The sequence below is a fragment of the Anomaloglossus baeobatrachus genome, chromosome 2 (assembly GCF_048569485.1).
Source record: "Anomaloglossus baeobatrachus isolate aAnoBae1 chromosome 2, aAnoBae1.hap1, whole genome shotgun sequence".
Classification (NCBI taxonomy): domain Eukaryota; kingdom Metazoa; phylum Chordata; class Amphibia; order Anura; family Aromobatidae; genus Anomaloglossus; species Anomaloglossus baeobatrachus.
In genome coordinates, this window is record NC_134354.1 from 482,207,034 (window position 1) to 482,227,284 (window position 20,251).

Consider the following 20,251-nt stretch of genomic DNA (forward strand, 5'->3'; position numbering starts at 1 on the left):
AGTGGCCGCTTGGTCTGCTAAGTGCCCCCCTCCACACACGGGCCCCATAGCGGCCGCTTGGTCTGCTAATGTGCCCCCTCCACTCACGGTCCCATAGCGGCCGCTTGGTCTGCTGACATTCGCAGGATGCCATTGCAAACAGAACAAAAAAAATGTCCTGTTTTATGGACTGTCCTGGAATTTCTGGTCGGTCGGCAACCCAGGTGATGGCTGTAGGAGCACTGCTGACATCAGAAGTTGTTTTCTGTTCCATAGCTGCTGCTGCTGCTGACGTCACATTCCTGCTTGGGAGGAAATCTCAGGGTGGGCATCTTCTTGCCTTGCTCAGAGACCCCCTGTACCTGTGCAGGTTCCCGTTACACGCCGGCTCCTATGTTGTGCTGTGAGGGTGATAGCTGGCTGTGCGCACGATCTCCCTCCGCCTCCTGTGTGATGAGCGCCGCCCAGCTCCAGCATGTACGGTGTCCTCATACACTGACAGCTCTGCCACCAGCCTGAGTGGGCACATCTGCCACCACGATACCCAGGAGCAGGATGGACAGCAAGCGCTGCTTCACTAATCGCTTCTCTGACTACAAGGGCAGCCTGGTGCCAGGGCAGAACAGTGAGCTGGGGGCAGCGCTCGTCCTCAGGACAGTGGAGCGCATCCTGGGGAAGCTGCCGGCACAAGGAGGACAGGAGGGCGGGCTGTACGGAGGGCTGGCCGGAGTGGCATACATGCTGTACCACGTCTCCCAGAGCCCACTGTTCAGTGACCACCGGGACAGCTACCTGCGCCGGGCGGGCTCCATCATCGAGGCTTGTGTGCTGCACTATGACCGGGAGCAGGACCGGGAGACCCGCGCGTCCTTCCTGCTGGGGGGCGCCGGGGTCTACGCTGTGGCCGCTATGATCTACAAGGCGCAGGGACGAGCGGACTTCACGCAGATGTTGGACAAGTTCCGGGCGCTGGGCGACATTTGTGTCCCGCTCGGCTTTCTGGAGTGCGGCTCGGACGAGCTGTTCGTGGGCAGGAGCGGGTACCTGTGCGCTGCCCTGGTGATGAGGCAGAAGCTGGGCATAGAGGTGAGAGGATGCTGCCAGCCTGTGGGTACCCCACTACTGCCCTGTATATGGTGCCAGAGGATGCTTCCAGCCTGTGGGTACCCCACTACTGCCCTGTATATGGTGCCAGAGGATGCTTCCAGCCTGTGGGTACCCCACTACTGCCCTGTATATAGTGCCAGAGGATGCTTCCAGCCTGTGGGTACCCCACTACTGCCCTGTATATAGTGCCAGAGGATGCTTCCAGCCTGTGGGTACCCCACTACTGCCCTGTATATAGTGCCAGAGGATGCTTCCAGCCTGTGGGTACCCCACTACTGCCCTGTATATAGTGCCAGAGGATGCTTCCAGCCTGTGGGTACCCCACTACTGCCCTGTATATAGTGCCAGAGGATGCTTCCAGCCTGTGGGTACCCCACTACTGCCCTGTATATAGTGCCATAGGATGCTGCCAGCCTGTGGGTACCCCACTACTGCCCTGTATATAGTGCCATAGGATGCTTCCAGCCTGTGGGTACCCCACTACTGCCCTGTATATAGTGCCAGAGGATGCTGCCAGCCTGTGGGTACCGCACTACTGCCCTGTATATAGTGCCAGAGGATGCTTCCAGCCTGTGGGTACGCCACTGCTGCCCTGTATATAGTGCCAGAGGATGCTGCCAGCCTGTGGGTACCGCACTACTGCCCTGTATATAGTGCCAGAGGATGCTTCCAGCCTGTGGGTACCCCACTACTGCCCTGTATATAGTGCCAGAGGATGCTCCCAGCCTATGGGTACCCCACTACTGCCCTGTATATAGTGCCAGAGGATGCTTCCAGCCTATGGGTACCCCACTACTGCCCTGTATATAGTGCCAGAGGATGCTGCCAGCCTGTGGGTACCGCACTACTGCCCTGTATATAGTGCCATAGGATGCTTCCAGCCTGTGGGTACGCCACTGCTGCCCTGTATATGGTGCTGGAGGATGCTCCCTGCCTGTAGGTACCCCACTACTGCCCTGTATATAGTGCCAGAGGATGCTTCCAGCCTGTGGATACCCCACTACTGCCCTGTATATAGTGCCAGAGGATGCTTCCAGCCTGTGGATACCCCACTACTGCCCTGTATATAGTGCCAGAGGATGCTCCCAGCCTGTGGGTACCCCACTACTGCCCTGTATATAGTGCCATAGGATGCTTCCAGCCTGTGGGTACCCCACTGCTGCCCTGTATATAGTGCCAGAGGATGCTGCCAGCCTGTGGGTACCGCACTACTGCCCTGTATATAGTGCCAGAGGATGCTTCCAGCCTGTGGATACCCCCACTACTGCCCTGTATATAGTGCCAGAGGATGCTCCCAGCCTGTGGGTACCCCACTACTGCCCTGTATATAGTGCCATAGGATGCTTCCAGCCTGTGGGTACGCCACTGCTGCCCTGTATATGGTGCTGGAGGATGCTCCCTGCCTGTGGGTACCGCACTACTGCCCTGTATATAGTGCCAGAGGATGCTGCCAGCCTGTGGGTACCCCACTACTGCCCTGTATATAGTGCCAGAGGATGCTTCCAGCCTGTGGGTACCCCACTACTGCCCTGTATATAGTGCCAGAGGATGCTTCCAGCCTGTGGGTACCCCACTACTGCCCTGTATATAGTGCCAGAGGATGCTTCCAGCCTGTGGGTACCCCACTACTGCCCTGTATATAGTGCCAGAGGATGCTTCCAGCCTGTGGGTACCCCACTACTGCCCTGTATATAGTGCCATAGGATGCTGCCAGCCTGTGGGTACCCCACTACTGCCCTGTATATAGTGCCATAGGATGCTTCCAGCCTGTGGGTACCCCACTACTGCCCTGTATATAGTGCCAGAGGATGCTTCCAGCCTGTGGGTACGCCACTGCTGCCCTGTATATAGTGCCAGAGGATGCTGCCAGCCTGTGGGTACCGCACTACTGCCCTGTATATAGTGCCAGAGGATGCTTCCAGCCTGTGGGTACCCCACTACTGCCCTGTATATAGTGCCAGAGGATGCTTCCAGCCTATGGGTACCCCACTACTGCCCTGTATATAGTGCCAGAGGATGCTGCCAGCCTGTGGGTACCGCACTACTGCCCTGTATATAGTGCCAGAGGATGCTTCCAGCCTGTGGATACCCCACTACTGCCCTGTATATAGTGCCAGAGGATGCTTTCAGCCTGTGGATACCACACTACTGCCCTGTATATAGTGCCATAGGATGCTTCCAGCCTGTGGGTACGCCACTGCTGCCCTGTATATGGTGCTGGAGGATGCTCCCTGCCTGTAGGTACCCCACTACTGCCCTGTATATAGTGCCAGAGGATGCTTCCAGCCTGTGGATACCCCACTACTGCCCTGTATATAGTGCCAGAGGATGCTTCCAGCCTGTGGATACCCCACTACTGCCCTGTATATAGTGCCAGAGGATGCTCCCAGCCTGTGGGTACCCCACTACTGCCCTGTATATAGTGCCATAGGATGCTTCCAGCCTGTGGGTACGCCACTGCTGCCCTGTATATAGTGCCAGAGGATGCTGCCAGCCTGTGGGTACCGCACTACTGCCCTGTATATAGTGCCAGAAGATGCTTCCAGCCTGTGGATACCCCCACTACTGCCCTGTATATAGTGCCAGAGGATGCTTCCAGCCTGTGGGTACCCCACTACTGCCCTGTATATAGTGCCATAGGATGCTCCCAGCCTGTGGGTACCCCACTACTGCCCTGTATATAGTGCCATAGGATGCTTCCAGCCCTTGGGTACGCCACTGCTGCCCTGTATATGGTGCTGGAGGATGCTCCCTGCCTGTAGGTACCCCACTACTGCCCTGTATATAGTGCCAGAGGATGCTTCCAGCCTGTGGATACCCCACTACTGCCCTGTATATAGTGCCAGAGGATGCTTCCAGCCTGTGGATACCCCACTACTGCCCTGTATATAGTGCCAGAGGATGCTCCCAGCCTGTGGGTACCCCAATACTGCCCTGTATATAGTGCCATAGGATGCTCCCAGCCTGTGGGTACCCCACTACTGCCCTGTATATAGTGCCAGAGGATGCTTCCAGCCTGTGGGTACGCCACTGCTGCCCTGTATATGGTGCTGGAGGATGCTCCCTGCCTGTAGGTACCCCACTACTGCCCTGTATATAGTGCCAGAGGATGCTTCCAGCCTGTGGATACCCCACTACTGCCCTGTATATAGTGCCAGAGGATGCTTCCAGCCTGTGGGTACCCCACTACTGCCCTGTATATAGTGCCATAGGATGCTCCCAGCCTGTGGGTACCCCACTACTGCCCTGTATATAGTGCCATAGGATGCTTCCAGCCCTTGGGTACGCCACTGCTGCCCTGTATATGGTGCTGGAGGATGCTCCCTGCCTGTAGGTACCCCACTACTGCCCTGTATATAGTGCCAGAGGATGCTTCCAGCCTGTGGATACCCCACTACTGCCCTGTATATAGTGCCAGAGGATGCTTCCAGCCTGTGGATACCCCACTACTGCCCTGTATATAGTGCCAGAGGATGCTCCCAGCCTGTGGGTACCCCACTACTGCCCTGTATATAGTGCCATAGGATGCTTCCAGCCTGTGGGTACGCCACTGCTGCCCTGTATATAGTGCCAGAGGATGCTGCCAGCCTGTGGGTACCGCACTACTGCCCTGTATATAGTGCCAGAAGATGCTTCCAGCCTGTGGATACCCCCACTACTGCCCTGTATATAGTGCCAGAGGATGCTTCCAGCCTGTGGGTACCCCACTACTGCCCTGTATATAGTGCCATAGGATGCTCCCAGCCTGTGGGTACCCCACTACTGCCCTGTATATAGTGCCATAGGATGCTTCCAGCCCTTGGGTACGCCACTGCTGCCCTGTATATGGTGCTGGAGGATGCTCCCTGCCTGTAGGTACCCCACTACTGCCCTGTATATAGTGCCAGAGGATGCTTCCAGCCTGTGGATACCCCACTACTGCCCTGTATATAGTGCCAGAGGATGCTTCCAGCCTGTGGATACCCCACTACTGCCCTGTATATAGTGCCAGAGGATGCTCCCAGCCTGTGGGTACCCCACTACTGCCCTGTATATAGTGCCATAGGATGCTCCCAGCCTGTGGGTACCCCACTACTGCCCTGTATATAGTGCCAGAGGATGCTTCCAGCCTGTGGGTACGCCACTGCTGCCCTGTATATGGTGCTGGAGGATGCTCCCTGCCTGTAGGTACCCCACTACTGCCCTGTATATAGTGCCAGAGGATGCTTCCAGCCTGTGGATACCCCACTACTGCCCTGTATATAGTGCCAGAGGATGCTTCCAGCCTGTGGATACCCCACTACTGCCCTGTATATAGTGCCAGAGGATGCTCCCAGCCTGTGGGTACCCCACTACTGCCCTCTATATAGTGCCATAGGATGCTTCCAGCCTGTGGGTACGCCACTGCTGCCCTGTATATAGTGCCAGAGGATGCTGCCAGCCTGTGGGTACCGCACTACTGCCCTGTATATAGTGCCAGAGGATGCTCCCAGCCTGTGGGTACCCCACTACTGCCCTGTATATAGTGCTGTAGGATGCTTCCAGCCTGTGGGTACGCCACTGCTGCCCTGTATATGGTGCTGGAGGATGCTCCCTGCCTGTAGGTACCCCACTACTGCCCTGTATATAGTGCCAGAGGATGCTTCCAGCCTGTGGATACCCCACTACTGCCCTGTATATAGTGCCAGAGGATGCTTCCAGCCTGTGGATACCCCACTACTGCCCTGTATATAGTGCCAGAGGATGCTCCCAGCCTGTGGGTACCCCACTACTGCCCTGTATATAGTGCCATAGGATGCTTCCAGCCTGTGGGTACGCCACTGCTGCCCTGTGTATAGTGCCAGAGGATGCTGCCAGCCTGTGGGTACCGCACTACTGCCCTGTATATAGTGCCAGAGGATGCTTCCAGCCTGTGGATACCCCACTACTGCCCTGTATATAGTGCCAGAGGATGCTCCCAGCCTGTGGGTACGCCACTGCTGCCCTGTATATAGTGCCAGAGGATGCTGCCAGCCTGTGGGTACCGCACTACTGCCCTGTATATAGTGCCAGAAGATGCTTCCAGCCTGTGGATACCCCCACTACTGCCCTGTATATAGTGCCAGAGGATGCTTCCAGCCTGTGGGTACCCCACTACTGCCCTGTATATAGTGCTAGAGGATTCTCCCAGCTTGTGGGTACCCCACTACTGCCCTGTATATTTTGCCAGAGGATGCTCCCAGCCTGTGGGTACCCCACTACTGCCCTGTATATAGTGCCAGAGGATGCTCCCAGCCTGTGGGTACCCCACTACTGCCCTGTATATAATGCCATAGGATGCTTCCAGCCTGTGGGTATCCCACTACTGCCCAGTATATGGTGCCAGAGGTTGCTCCCAGCCTGTGGGTACCCCACTACTGCCCTGTATATGGTGCTGGAGGATGCTTCCAGCCTGTGGGTACCCCACTGCTGCCCTGTATATAGTGCCAGAGGATGCTTCCAGCCTGTGGGTACCCCACTACTGCCCTGTATATGGTGCCAGAGGATGCTTCCAGCCTGTCGGTACCCCACTACTGCCCTGTATATGGTGCTGGAGGATGCTTCCAGCCTGTGGGTACCCCACTACTGCCCTGTATATAGTGCCAGAGGATGCTTCCAGCCTGTGGGTACCCCACTGCTGCCCTGTATATAGTGCCAGAGGATGCTTCCAGCCTGTGGGTACCCCACTACTGCCCTGTATATGGTGCTGGAGGATGCTTCCAGCCTGTGGGTACCCCACTACTGCCCTGTATATAGTGCCAGAGGATGCTTCCAGCCTGTGGGTACCCCACTGCTGCCCTGTATATAGGCCAGAGGATGCTTTCAGCCTGTGGGTACCCCACTACTGCCCTGTATATAGTGCCAGAGGATCCTTCCAGCCTGTGGGTACCCCACTACTGCCCTGTATATGGTGCCAGAGGATGCTTCCAGCCTGTGGGTACCCCACTACTGCCCTGTATATAGTGCCAGAGGATGCTGCCAGCCTGTGGGTACCCCACTACTGCTCTGTTATGGTGCCAGAAGATGCTCCCTGCCTGTGGGTACCCCACTGCTGCCCTGTATATAGGCCAGAGGATGCTTTCAGCCTGTGGGTACCCCACTACTGCCCTGTATATAGTGCCAGAGGATCCTTCCAGCCTGTGGGTACCCCACTACTGCCCTGTATATGGTGCCAGAGGATGCTTCCAGCCTGTGGGTACCCCACTACTGCCCTGTATATAGTGCCATAGGATGCTTCCAGCCTGTGGGTACCCCACTACTGCCCTGTATATAGTGCCAGAGGATGCTTCCAGTCTGTAGGTACCCCACTACTGCCCTGTATATGGTGCTGGAGGATGCTTCCAGCCTGTGGGTACCCCACTACTGCCCTGTATATAGTGCCAGAGGATGCTTCCAGCCTGTGGGTACCCCACTGCTGCCCTGTATATAGTGCCAGAGGATGCTTTCAGCCTGTGGGTACCCCACTACTGCCCTGTATATAGTGCCAGAGGATCCTTCCAGCCTGTGGGTACCCCACTACTGCCCTGTATATGGTACCAGAGGATGCTCCCAGCCTGTGGGTACCCCACTACTGCCCTGTATATAGTGCCATAGGATGCTTCCAGCCTGTGGGTACCCCACTACTGCCCTGTATATAGTGCCAGAGGATTCTCCCAGCTTGTGGGTACCCCACTACTGCCCTGTATATTTTGCCAGAGGATGCTCCCAGCCTGTGGGTACCCACTACTGCCCTGTATATAGTGCCAGAGGATGCTCCCAGCCTGTGGGTACCCCACTACTGCCCTGTATATAATGCCATAGGATGCTTCCAGCCTGTGGGTACCCCACTACTGCCCTGTATATAGTGCCATAGGATGCTTCTAGCCTGTGGGTATACCACTACTGCCCAGTATATGGTGCCAGAGGTTGCTCCCAGCCTGTGGGTACCCCACTACTGCCCTGTATATGGTGCCGGAGGATGATTCCAGCCTGTGGGTACCCCACTACTGCCCTGTATATAGTGCCATAGGATGCTTCCAGCCTGTGGGTATCCCACTGCTGCCCAGTATATGGTGCCAGAGGTTGCTCCCAGCCTGTGGGTACCCCACTACTGCCCTGTATATAGTGCCAGAGTAGACTCCCTGCCTGTGGGTACCCCACTACTGCCCTGTATATGGCGCCAGAGGTTGCTCCCAGCCTGTGGGTACCCCACTACTGCCCCGTATATAGTGCCAGAGAATGCTCCCAGCCTGTGGGTACCCCCTGCTGCCGCGTATATGGTGCCAGAAGATGTCTGTGAAGGTCAGACAATATGTCATTAGACAAGTAAAGATGGTCATGTCCTAGAGCCAGGCTGGTGTGCCCACAGAGGATGAATGCTTGAACGGCTGGTGATTGTCGGTGTGAGTGGTGCTGAAATGAATTATGCCACACCATTGATAGGTGCCATCTGAAGGCTCACCCATCCTACCTCTAATACACTGACCTTCCCAGAACCGTACCGCCTGGCGGAGCGTGCATGTTACAGTGGTAAGAGTGGCAGCTGCAGAACAAGGTATTGGATATGTTGCCGGGATTGTGAGGTTTCTCCTCTTACATTGATCAGCCAACTTTGTGGGTAGCCACGTTCAGGCAATAGCTCAACAGAGCTCCAGGGTTTCCCAGACACTATTTACAGGGTAGAGTGGGATATCCTGGAACACGGTGCACCCCTGTGAGGTGTATGGTGTGAGAAAAGCAGCCACAAACTCAGCATTGTGGTCCGATCTCAGATCGATTTATAAGGTCATCTGAATGCTCCCTTAGTGTTGGGAGTTTGGGGCGGCTTATGGACACTAAACACCATTATTTTTAACTTCATCAGATATCTGGAATTTCTAAAGTGGACAATAGTAAGGCTTAATGTCCAGTCACAATTGTGTAAGATTTTTGGAGCCTATCACTGTGTAAATATATTATATTTTATATTTTTCACTTTACATAGTATCATCCTCTTGTGCAGAGATCGTCATCACACACATCAGTCCGTCTTGTGTGGCGTATTACTGTGTTCATAACATTGCATTGTTGGAGGGGTTATCCCCCCCATAGGTCATCAACATAAAGGCCACATCTCACTAAAGGCCCAGTCACACTAAACAACTTACCAGCGATCACAACAACGATACAACCTGATAGGGATCACTGGTAAGTTGCTAGGCGGTCGCTGGTGAGATGTCACACTAAGCGACGCTCCAGCGATCCCACCAGCAACCTGACCTGGCAGGGATCGCTGGAGCGTCGCTACACGTGGAAGCATGCTGCGCTTGGTAACTAAGGTAAATATCGGGTAACCAACCCGATATTTACCTTCGTTACCAGCGCACACCGCTTAGCGCTGGCTCCCTGCACACCTAGCCACAGTACACATCGGGTTAATTACCCGATGTGTACTCTGCTACGTGTGCAGGCAGCAGGGAGCCGGCTTGTGCGGACGCTGGTAACCACGGTAAACATTGGGTAACCAAGAAGCCCTTCCCTTGGTTACCCGATATTTACCTTTGTTACCAGCGTCCGCCGCTCTCACACTGCCAGTGCCGGCTCCCTGTTCCCTGCACACATAGCCACAGTACACATCGGGTTAATTACTCCGGCTACATGTGCAGGGAGCAGGGAGCCGGCACTGACAGCTGAGAGCGGCGGACGCTGGTAACGAAGGTAAATATCGGGTAACCAAGGTAAGGGCTTCTTGGTTACCCGCTGTTTACCGTGTTTACCAGCGTCCGCAGAAGCCGGCTCCTGCTCACTGCACATTCAGTTGTTGCTCTGTCGCTGTCACACACAGCGATGTGTGCTTCACAGCGGGAGAGCAACAACTAAAAAATGGTCCAGGACATTCAGCAACAACCAGCGACCTCACAGCAGGGGCCAGGTTGTTGCTGGATGTCACACTAAGCAACATCGCTAGCAAGTTGTGCCTCAGCAGCGATGTTGCTTAGTGTGACGGTACCGTAAGCAACAACTGAATGTGCAGTGAGCAGGGAGCCGGCTTCTGCGGACGCTGGTAATAAAGGTAAATATCGGGTAACCAAGAAGCCCTTTCCTTGGTTACCCGATATTTAGCTTCGTCCGCTGCTCTCACGCTGTCAGTGCCGGCTCCTGCTCTCTGCACATGTAGCTGCAGTGCACATCGGGTAATTAACCCGATGTGTACTCTGGCTAGGAGTGCAGGGAGCCAGCGCTAAGCGGTGTGCGCTGGTAACCAAGGTAAATATCGGGTTGGTTAGCCGATATTTACCTTAGTTACCAAGCGCAGCATCGCTTCCACGCGCCGCTGGGGGCTGGTCACTGGTTGCTGTTGAGATCTGCCTGTGTGACAGCTCACCAGCAACCCGTGCAGCGACGCTCCAGCGATCCCTGCCAGGTCAGGTTGCTGGTGGGATCGCTGGAGCGTCGCTTAGTGTGACGGTACCTTAAGATTGGAGATCTGATACCTGGCTTTCTCAGTAGTGAAGAGCAAGCACTTCCATGCTCCGGTGCTCAGTATTCATAACAACTAGTGATGAGTGAGCACTGCCATGTTCGGGTGCTCAGTACTCGAAACGACTAGTGAAGAGTGAGCACTACCCTGCTCAGGTGCCCTGTACTCGTAATGAGCTGTTAAAGTGAATCTGTCAAGTGCAATATGCACCCAGAGCCATGAGCAGTTCTGGGTGCATATGCCGCCCCTGCAGCAGTCGAACTGCTTGGATCCGGGGTTGCTGTGGCTCGATGGTCTCCGGACCCGGGGGGCTTGCAGCCACTTCAAATGTAAGGGAATATTTACAGGGGATGAATGTTCATGACGCCACCTGCGGGTTGCGGTAAAGGGGAGTACCGCCGCTGCCGAAGGGAGTACTGGGGCAGATGGTGTGGGGCAGCCAGGTGTCAGTCCCTCCGCAAGTAGGGAAGGCTCCGGATAGTGGGGATTTGATGAACGGGTGGCTTGGCCTTGGGAAGCAGGGTGCAGGGGTCAGATTACTCACTGCAGTAGTCGTGGTTCAGGTGGAATAAGAAGACATTCACACAGATGGTAAACCAAAGTCTCTAGGCACCGCAGTCTCTACGGAGGGGAGCCCGTCCAGGTCTCGGTCCCACCATTGTCACTTGGTAAGTCCGAAGCCCTGTCTCCGTGCACAAATTGATTGACCATTGTGGCCCCTTGGTTTGAACCTTTCGGGGCCCCGCTACCCGTGTGTATGGCAGCTGTGCTCTTGGTGGCTGGCACTTGGAATTTTAATGGGTTGTGTATTTTGGAGAACCCTATCCCCCGCGTTATGCTGGTGCCTCCACCTTCTGAGCTCTTGGGGAAAGTTCATAAAGAGACTATCCTCTACAGGTTAATTACCAAGGCGCTTGAAGCTCTTCCCTGATCTAGGGTCCTGTACCCCGCCGTGCTCGGTACCGGTAAGGTGGCTGGGCTTTCTGGTGCCAACAGTCCTCCTAGACTGCGTCTGCTACACTCCTGTCCAGTGTTCCTGATACCGGTCCCCGACTCCTGTGGTCCCGGACCACCGTCTGCGACCCAACCTGTCGCCTCCCTGGGAGCTCCAACTCCCCTGCTCCTCACTCTCTGAGGGATACCACTCAACTCTCTCTCACTTTGAGACCTGACTCCAAAACTCACTTCCTCTCTCACACCAGTCTGCCTGACCCATAGGGGGGCGGCCATGCTCCAACTTGACCAACCCACTGGTGTGTCTGTCCAGCCCTGGTGTGAGGTGTGGTTGGGATTTGTAGTGCGGATGTCAGTGACACTGTTGATGGGAACCTGGAACCATGGGGGGTAGGCCCTGCACCCTGGGGTACAGGATGCAGTTCCCTGTAACACCCTGATGTAGTCAGGGGCACTGCATGCATATTGCTAATCCCTGCCTAACCGTCCCTGTGTATCTAGTAGCATAGATAAAGAGATTTTTAGAAAAAGTGTTTCTAAAGATCTTTTATTGTATGCTAATGAGCGAGGGCACTAGTCCCCTGGGCGTTAGTTCCCCTGGCTCAGTTAGCATGTTAGTATGCCCCTGTGGGGGTGCTAACATGCTAATGAATGTGCAGCGTCAGAGGATGATCTCACTTACCTCTCCGGCTGACATAGCCGCCTGACACTGGATTTCGGCTCAGTGCGCATGACCCCAGAGTTTCGGTCATGCGCACTATGAAGCCGGGTGTACGCATCCTGTCTTCAAACTGAAGCAGTGCGCATGACACAACCTCCAGGGTCATGCCCACTGAGCCGAATTCCAGTGTCGGACGCGATAGTGGCGGAGAGATGAGTGAGATCATCCTCTGACACTGCACAGTCATTAGCATGATAGCACACCCACAGGGGCGTACTAACATGCTAATTGAGCTGACTGGCAAGGGAACTAATGCCCTTTGGACTTGTCCCCTTGCTTATTAGCATACGGTAAAAGATCTTTAGAAATACCATACCTCCCAACATTTGAAGAAAGGAAAGAGGGACAAAGTTTGCGGCGCGCGCAGCGCACCGTGGCAATTTTTGACCACGCCCCTGGCCACACCCCTAGCCACACCCATTTGGCAGTAAGGGCATTCAGCAGATGCCCCGGACTGTTCATTCATAGTCATAGCAGCCAGAATTTCTTATATTTATACCGTATGTGTTATATTCACATCTGCCCCAAAAATGTATCAAATAAGGGGACAATGCATAAAAAATACCGCAGACACGCAATAATCAGAGAAGAATGTTATCACGCTCGTGGTGCGGACAGCGGCAGAAAAAACACAGCATTTATGCTACGTATGAACACGGCCTCAACAATACATTTTTATTACATTTTTTATGGGTTTTAATAAAGAAAAATAATAAATTGCGCCTTTTTTACGCCATTTACCGATCCCCATCAATAATCTGATCGCTGTGTTGTTCGGGTCGTTACGATTACAGGGACAATAAATATGTCCATGTTATTTGCTGATTTGTGATGTTTATTATTTTATTAAAAAAAGTAATACAATTACATTATTCTATTTTTTTTTATTATTTTTACTAATTTTATTACAAGAAAAGAAATCTTCACGCTTCACTAGTTCGAGTCCCGGCCGCCCTGATAATCCAGAGCCGATGAGAATTTAATTTAATTTATTCACTCCACTGGGGGGAGGAGCCGGGACATCAGCTGTGAGCCGCGGGAGTGCGGGACAAACCTGAAAAATCGGGGCAGTCCCGCAGAAACCAGGATGGTTGGGAGGTATGAAATACTTTTTGTAAAGATCTCTTTATCTATACTAGTGTATACAGGGACGGTTAGGTAGTGATTAGCAATATACACCCAGAACTGCTCGTGGTCCTGGGTGCATACTGCAGCTGACCGGTTCTCTTTAATACTTGGATGTGTGTGACTCGAGTACCGAGTATAATGGAAGTCACTGGGGAACTTGAGCATTTTTCTGGGAAATCTTATTCACCATTTCTTCTACCTACAAGTACATCATTAGTAATTCTTGCTGCAGTGAAATCTCCACTATGACATTTAGGCTTTCGGAGCGCAGCTATTTTTATGAACAGAGTATTTTTGTGGCGAGTGCATTAGAATTTCATTACCACTATCCACATTTGCGCTTCAGTTTTTGGACATGTGGTTACGTATATCTGTTGCAAATGAAATGACTACTTGCAGCAGAGAGCATGCTCTTCAGTCATAAAAACATGGGCTGTATAATACTATGAAGCCAGTGTCAGGGCAGATGAAAACGTTACACACATTAACTGCTTGCAGACCGCCTATAGACTATAAACGTCCAGGTGGTCCCGCTCCTACTCTGCAGTGGAGTTGTAAAACATCACCGCATAGAGCGAAGCTGCACACAATTATGTAGCTGCAGAAACGGTGATCCAGCCGGAGACCCCATAGAGAATGCACAGACGGACGGTTTGTTACCATCTGTGCTTTCTATATCCCTGTGTACACAGTAAAATAAAGCGCTGATGGCACTTTGTCCTCCTTACACAGCAGTCATGTGATCCATGAGTATAGAGAGGGAACAGGAACTGCTGGCTTCTAGGACACCCAGACAGCTTTACTATGCACTACGAAAAAGACTGATTACATTTCCTAACATTCTAATCTAAATAGGTGCATACTGAGCATGAAACATAGTTACAAAAAGAGACAGTTGCACTGTGTAGTGCTAAGATATGTGTAACAATGAATATAGGAACACAGACATGCAATACTGCTCAGAAAAACATATCAAAATTGAGATACTTAACACACAAAAATGGCCAGTTTTATGTGAGCCCAACAGCCAGTATGCACCTGTTCACATTAGAAATTTAGGAAGTGCTATCAGTCTTTATCTTAAAATACAGGGTAATGCCTTCTGATTGAGCACTCCTGCTCTTCAGCCTTAGGCAATTGTAATTCTTTATTTGCAGGTTCCTCTCTGCCCATAAATTGGAGTTGTTTTTTTTTAACCCAAAGAGAGGCATTAGCTTGATAAGGACCCAACAATAAGAGATCGCCTTGGTGTTGGCTGTTGGGCTCATATAAACCTGGACATTTTTGTGTGCTAAGTATCTCAATTTTTACATGTTTTCTATAGCATTATTGCATGTCTGTATTCACATAGTCATTGCTACACATATCCTAGCACTACAGAGTGCAACTGTCTCATTTTTGCAGCTTTGCTATGGACTCAGGAGGCTGAATTTCCCTTGTAACTGGGGCTAAAATACCACTCCAGGTTACAAGGGAAATAAGATGAAAATTAAAAGATTTAAATGCCTCCCATAGGTCTTTTATGACCTTATGGGTGGCACAATGAAATGCAATTAAAAAATAAAGAAATATATAAAGGTATTAAAAATGAAAACGAGACGATGACAGGGATATAAAAATGAAGGCCCATGTATCATGAAAAAGATGCAAAAACTACTTGAGAATCCGACCGAGAAAAAAAAATATGCAGTTCTTAAACTGCAAGTACGAAAAAACCCGAAAATGTTACTGGTCAGGAACATGGCCCATTGTTCAACTGGTAACAGTAGTACACATGAGAAAAAAAAATCACAAAAAAATAAAATATTGTAGTATTAGTTTAATAGGGAAATGTGCAATATGTTTAGTAGCAAAACCAGTAATCCCCCAACAGAAATCCTTGTAATCAGAGTTCATATGTAAATCAATAGCTTGTGATGTTTTCTAGACATTAGATTGCTATTTAATCCCAAAGATTGCTTGAGAGCACTTAGATAGTTTGGTATTACTTAAAAAGCTTTTAAGTAATTACCTTTGGCCATGATAACATAGGAAGATATTTCGAGGAGGAAAAGTATTTATATAATGGCTGACTTTATTCCTGTGTTATATCCACCCTCTTGCTCTTATTGCTTCTTCACGTAGATCCATACATTTTGGACTCTAGCCAGACAGCCACTATTCTTCCAATATAATATGTATAAATTATTTGATTAGTATGTGTCCTGCTCCCAATGCTTATGAAGACAAAGTACATATGGTTTTGGCTGTACCCCATTAATCTGAGTAGACCAGAATGGGGTAAGCTGAAGTACCAAGAACTGTGTACACCTCAAAGGGGGCACAGTTCTCACAATAGAGTTCCGCTCCTTCATTTTGCTGATCGGCAGAGATCTCAAAGGTTGGAGCTCCACGGAACAAACATTGATGACGTACCTTATTTAGGAGCCATTAAATGAGTTTGAAGAGATATACTCACCTGATATAGTATCTGTATATATCTATAATGGGTGAGCCGATTCTGGGACCCCTGTTTCCCCTTTCGAAAATGGCCACACAGCAGTGCTACCGGCCGCTAAAATGTGTAGGAAGAATATGGAAGGTGGCTCCATAGGGATGCTCTTGACGTGCATTTTAGGCCCATTTATTTGAGTGAATCTTTGCGATACTTCTCTGTTTCTCTTATAGCCAGGGCACTGATTAGTGTGGAAAACAGTGGCAGCGTGTCTTAGGATCGGCAGTATTCCCACACATAACCCCCGGGTAAACACACTAATCATAATGTGAAGGCATTTCCAAGAAGCATGCTACAAGTACCATGATGGGCATTCCCGTTCCACAATTATCCAAACATTTTCATTACAGAAAATTCTTGTCAAAGTATTTTAAGATGTTTTATATGTATATTCGTTTTTACATTTTCTTTTGAAATTAATATTTGCGGAACTTCCTAATGGATGCCAAGCTTTAAAAAAGCAATGGGAAAACATAAACCTTAAAGTGAATACCGCCGCCAGAAGAAATTACATGAGGTTTCATTGTTGTTGAAGATTTAGGCCAGGAAATGAATTCTAAATTATGTATAATCTTTCCATTTATATAATCATAGAAATGTCAATACTGTTACAATGATAAAGTAAGAGCATTTCTCCTCATGAACAGTTTTAGTTAAAGATACTTTTATAACAGTGAGATTTATTAAGAGGTAGAGATGGCGAAGAAAGGAGGGACACCTAGCCTGCAACATTGATGAGCCAGTCTGAGGAGGTAGACCTGTAGGGAGGGACACAGCCTGAATCAATGGTGAGATAGGTGTGTTATACATAGTAGCCAATCTGAGGAGGCAGACCTGCAGGGGAGGGACATAGCCACATTCTGACCCAATGATAAGAAAAGGATGTTATACACAGTAGCCAATCTGAGGAGGCAGACCTGTAGGGAGGGACATAGCCACAGCCTGAATCAATGATGAGATAGGGGTATTATACACAGTAGCCAATCTGAGGAGGCAGACCTATAGGGAGGGACATAGCCACAGCCTGAATCAATGATGAGATAGGGGTGTTATATACAGTAGCCAATCCGAGGAGGCAGACCTGCAGGCGAGGGACATAGCCACAGCCTGAATCAATGATGTGACAGCGGTGTTATACACAGTAGCCAATTCGAGGAGGCAGACCTAAAGTTGAGGGACATAACCACAGCCTGAATCAATGATGGGATAGGGGTGTTATACACAGTAGCCAATCCGAGGAGGCAGACCTGCAGGGGAGGGACATAGCCACATTCTGACCCAATGTAAGAAAAGGATGTTATACACAGTAGACAATCTGAGGAAGCAGGCCTGTAGGTGCTGGACGTAGCCACAGTCTGAACCAATGAAGAGACATGGGTGTTATACACAGCAGCCAATCTGCGGAGCTAGACCTGCAGGGGAAGGACAACCACAGCCTTAACCAATGATGAAACAGGGGTGTTATACACAGCAGATAATCTGGAGATACAGACCTGCAGGGTAAGGGATATAGTCGCAGCCTAAACCAATGTTTAGATAAAGGGCATTATCCAACTGAAAAAGAACCCTGGGAAATAACAATGCTATGAAGGGAGGATTTTTCCTGCAGGTTTGTTTAGGTAGCTCATACAGGAGATGTGCACTTTAAGGCCGCTTTACACGCTACAATATATCTTACGATGTGTCGGCGGGGTCACGTCGTAAGTGACGGACATCCGGCATCATAAGGTACATTGTAGCGTTAAAACGTTCATCGCACGCACGTCGTTCATTCCTCAAAAATGAACGACGGGTTGTTCATCGTACCCGGGGTAGCACACATTGCTGTGTGTGACACCCCAGGAATGATGAACAGATCTTACCTGCGTCCTGCGGCTCCCGGCCGGCTATGCGGAAGGAAGAAGGTGGGCGGGATGTTTACGTCCCGCTCATCTCCACCCCTCCGCTTGTATTGGCCGGCTGCCGCGTGACGTCGAAGTGACGCCGAACGTCCCTCCCACTCCAGGAAGTGGACGTTCGCCGCCCACATCGAAGTTGTATGGATGGGTAAGTACGTGTGACGGGGGTTAATCGTTTGTGCGGCACGTTCAACAAATTGAACGTGTCACACATACGATGGGGGCGGTTACGATCGCATACGATATCGTATGCGAAATAGTAACATGTAAAGCAGCCTTTAGAGTAGTGTATTGACCAATCAGTGGAGGTCTTAGGACCTGGAACCCCACCAATTTGCAGAACTTTACAGCTCCAATGTTATATACATTTTTTTTGGAAATAATAGGCACATTTTAGGCTTCCAGACATATTTTTGTATGACCTTGTTTATTTTCTTTTAACCCAAATTAACCAAGCAAGTCAATTTCCACCCTTTCTGTGGACATAGCCATATGAGGGCTTGTTTATTGTAGGACAAGTTGTACTTTTGAATTCCATCTTTAATTTTATCACGTGATGTACTTTTTTATTTATTTATAGCATTCATTTTACAATAATGAATTTGCTTGTGTCACCATTTTCCATGGACCGTAAGGCTATGTGCGCATGTTGAGTATTTGGTTGCAGAAATTGTTGCACCATTTCTACATTTACTGGCAGGAAAAACGCTGAGTTTTTGCCTTGAATTTTTGCACGTTTTCCATGCATTCTGGGGTGGAAAACCGCTGAAAGAATTGACATCCTTTAGATTTATTACTGCACCAAGGAGTCTGCAGGGGCAAAAAAAGCAACAAAACTTCAGGATTTTTATTAACTTTGCTGGCATATGGATTTGAATGCAGTATTTTCCCAACTGATGGTTTTATTGATATCACATTGGGGTAGATACAATGTTTTGATCACCTATTATTACTTTTTTCTGTGTATTCTTGCAGCAGCCAAAAAACCCGCAATTTTGTCGTTTTGATTTTTCTCTTTACATCAGTTTACAGATCGGTTTAATTTTTTTTCAATATTTTGATAGATAGGGCTTTTACACACTCAGCGATGCCAAATATGTGTATTAAATACAGTGCCTACAAGTAGTATTCAACCCCCTGCAGATTTAGCAGGTTTGATAAGATGTAAATAAGTTAGAGCCTGCAAACTTCAAACAAGAGCAGGATTTATTAACAGATGCATAAATCTTACAAACCAACAAGTTATGTTGCTCAGTTAAATTTTAATAAATTTTCAACATAAAAGTGTGGGTCAATTATTATTCAACCCCTAGGTTTAATATTTTGTGGAATAACCCTTGTTTGCAATTACAGCTAATAATCGTCTTTTATAAGACCTGATCAGGCCGGCACAGGTCTCTGGAGTTATCTTGGCCCACTTCTCCATGCAGATCTTCTCCAAGTTATCTAGGTTCTTTGGATGTCTCATGTGAACTTTAATCTTGAGCTCCTTCCACAAGTTTTCAATTGGGTTAAGGTCAAGAGACTGACTAGGCCACTGCAACACCTTGATTTTTTCCCTCTTGAACCAGGCCTTGGTTTTCTTGGCTGTGTGCTTTGTGTCGTTGTCTTGTTGGAAGATGAAATGACGACCCATCTTAAGATCCTTGATGGAAGAGCGGAGGTTCTTGGCCAAAATCTCCAGGTAGGCCGTGCTATCCATCTTCCCATGGATGCGGACCAGATGGCCAGGCCCCTTGGCTGAGAAACAGCACCAAAGCATGATGCTGCCACCACCATGCTTGACTGTAGGGATGGTATTCTTGGGGTCGTATGCAGTGCCATCCAGTCTCCAAACGTCACGTGTGTGGTTGGCACCAAAGATCTCGATCTTGGTCTCATCAGACCAGAGAACCTTGAACCAGTCTGTCTCAGAGTCCTCCAAGTGATCATGAGCAAACTGTAGACGAGCCTTGACATGACGCTTTGAAAGTAAAGGTACCTTACGGGCTCGTCTGGAACGGAGACCATTGCGGTGGAGTACGTTACTTATGGTATTGACTGAAACCAATGTCCCCACTGCCATGAGATCTTCCCGGAGCTCCTTCCTTGTTGTCCTTGGGTTAGCCTTGACTCTTCGGACAAGCCTGGCCTCGGCACGGGAGGAAACTTTCAAAGGCTGTCCAGGCCGTGGAAGGCTAACAGTAGTTCCATAAGCCTTTCACTTCCGGATGATGCTCCCAACAGTGGAGACAGGTAGGCCCAACTCCTTGGAAAGGGTTTTGTACCCCTTGCCAGCCTTGTGACCCTCCACGATCTTGTCTCTGATGGCCTTGGAATGCTCCTTTGTCTTTCCCATGTTGACCAAGTATGAGTGCTGTTGACAAGTTTGGGGAGGGTCTTAATTAGTCAGAAAAGGCTGGAAAAAGAGATAATTAATCCAAACATGTGAAGCTCATTGTTCTTTGTGCCTGAAATACTTCTTAATACTTTAGGGGAACCAAACAGAATTCTGGTGGTTTGAGGGGTTGAATAATAAATGACCCTCTGAATAA

General features: G+C 50.1%; 1 protein-coding gene across 1 annotated transcript in view; it reads left to right on the forward strand.

Moving 5' to 3' along the window:
- Nucleotides 1-456: 456 nt before the first annotated feature.
- LANCL3 (LanC like family member 3) overlaps nt 457-20,251 on the forward strand; it is a 79,891-nt gene continuing 60,096 nt past the window's right edge. Inside the window, exon 1 of the mRNA XM_075334257.1 lies at nt 457-1,065. Within this exon, the coding sequence (XP_075190372.1) occupies nt 535-1,065 (531 nt within the window). The 5' untranslated portion in view covers nt 457-534. The remainder of the gene's footprint in view (nt 1,066-20,251) is intronic.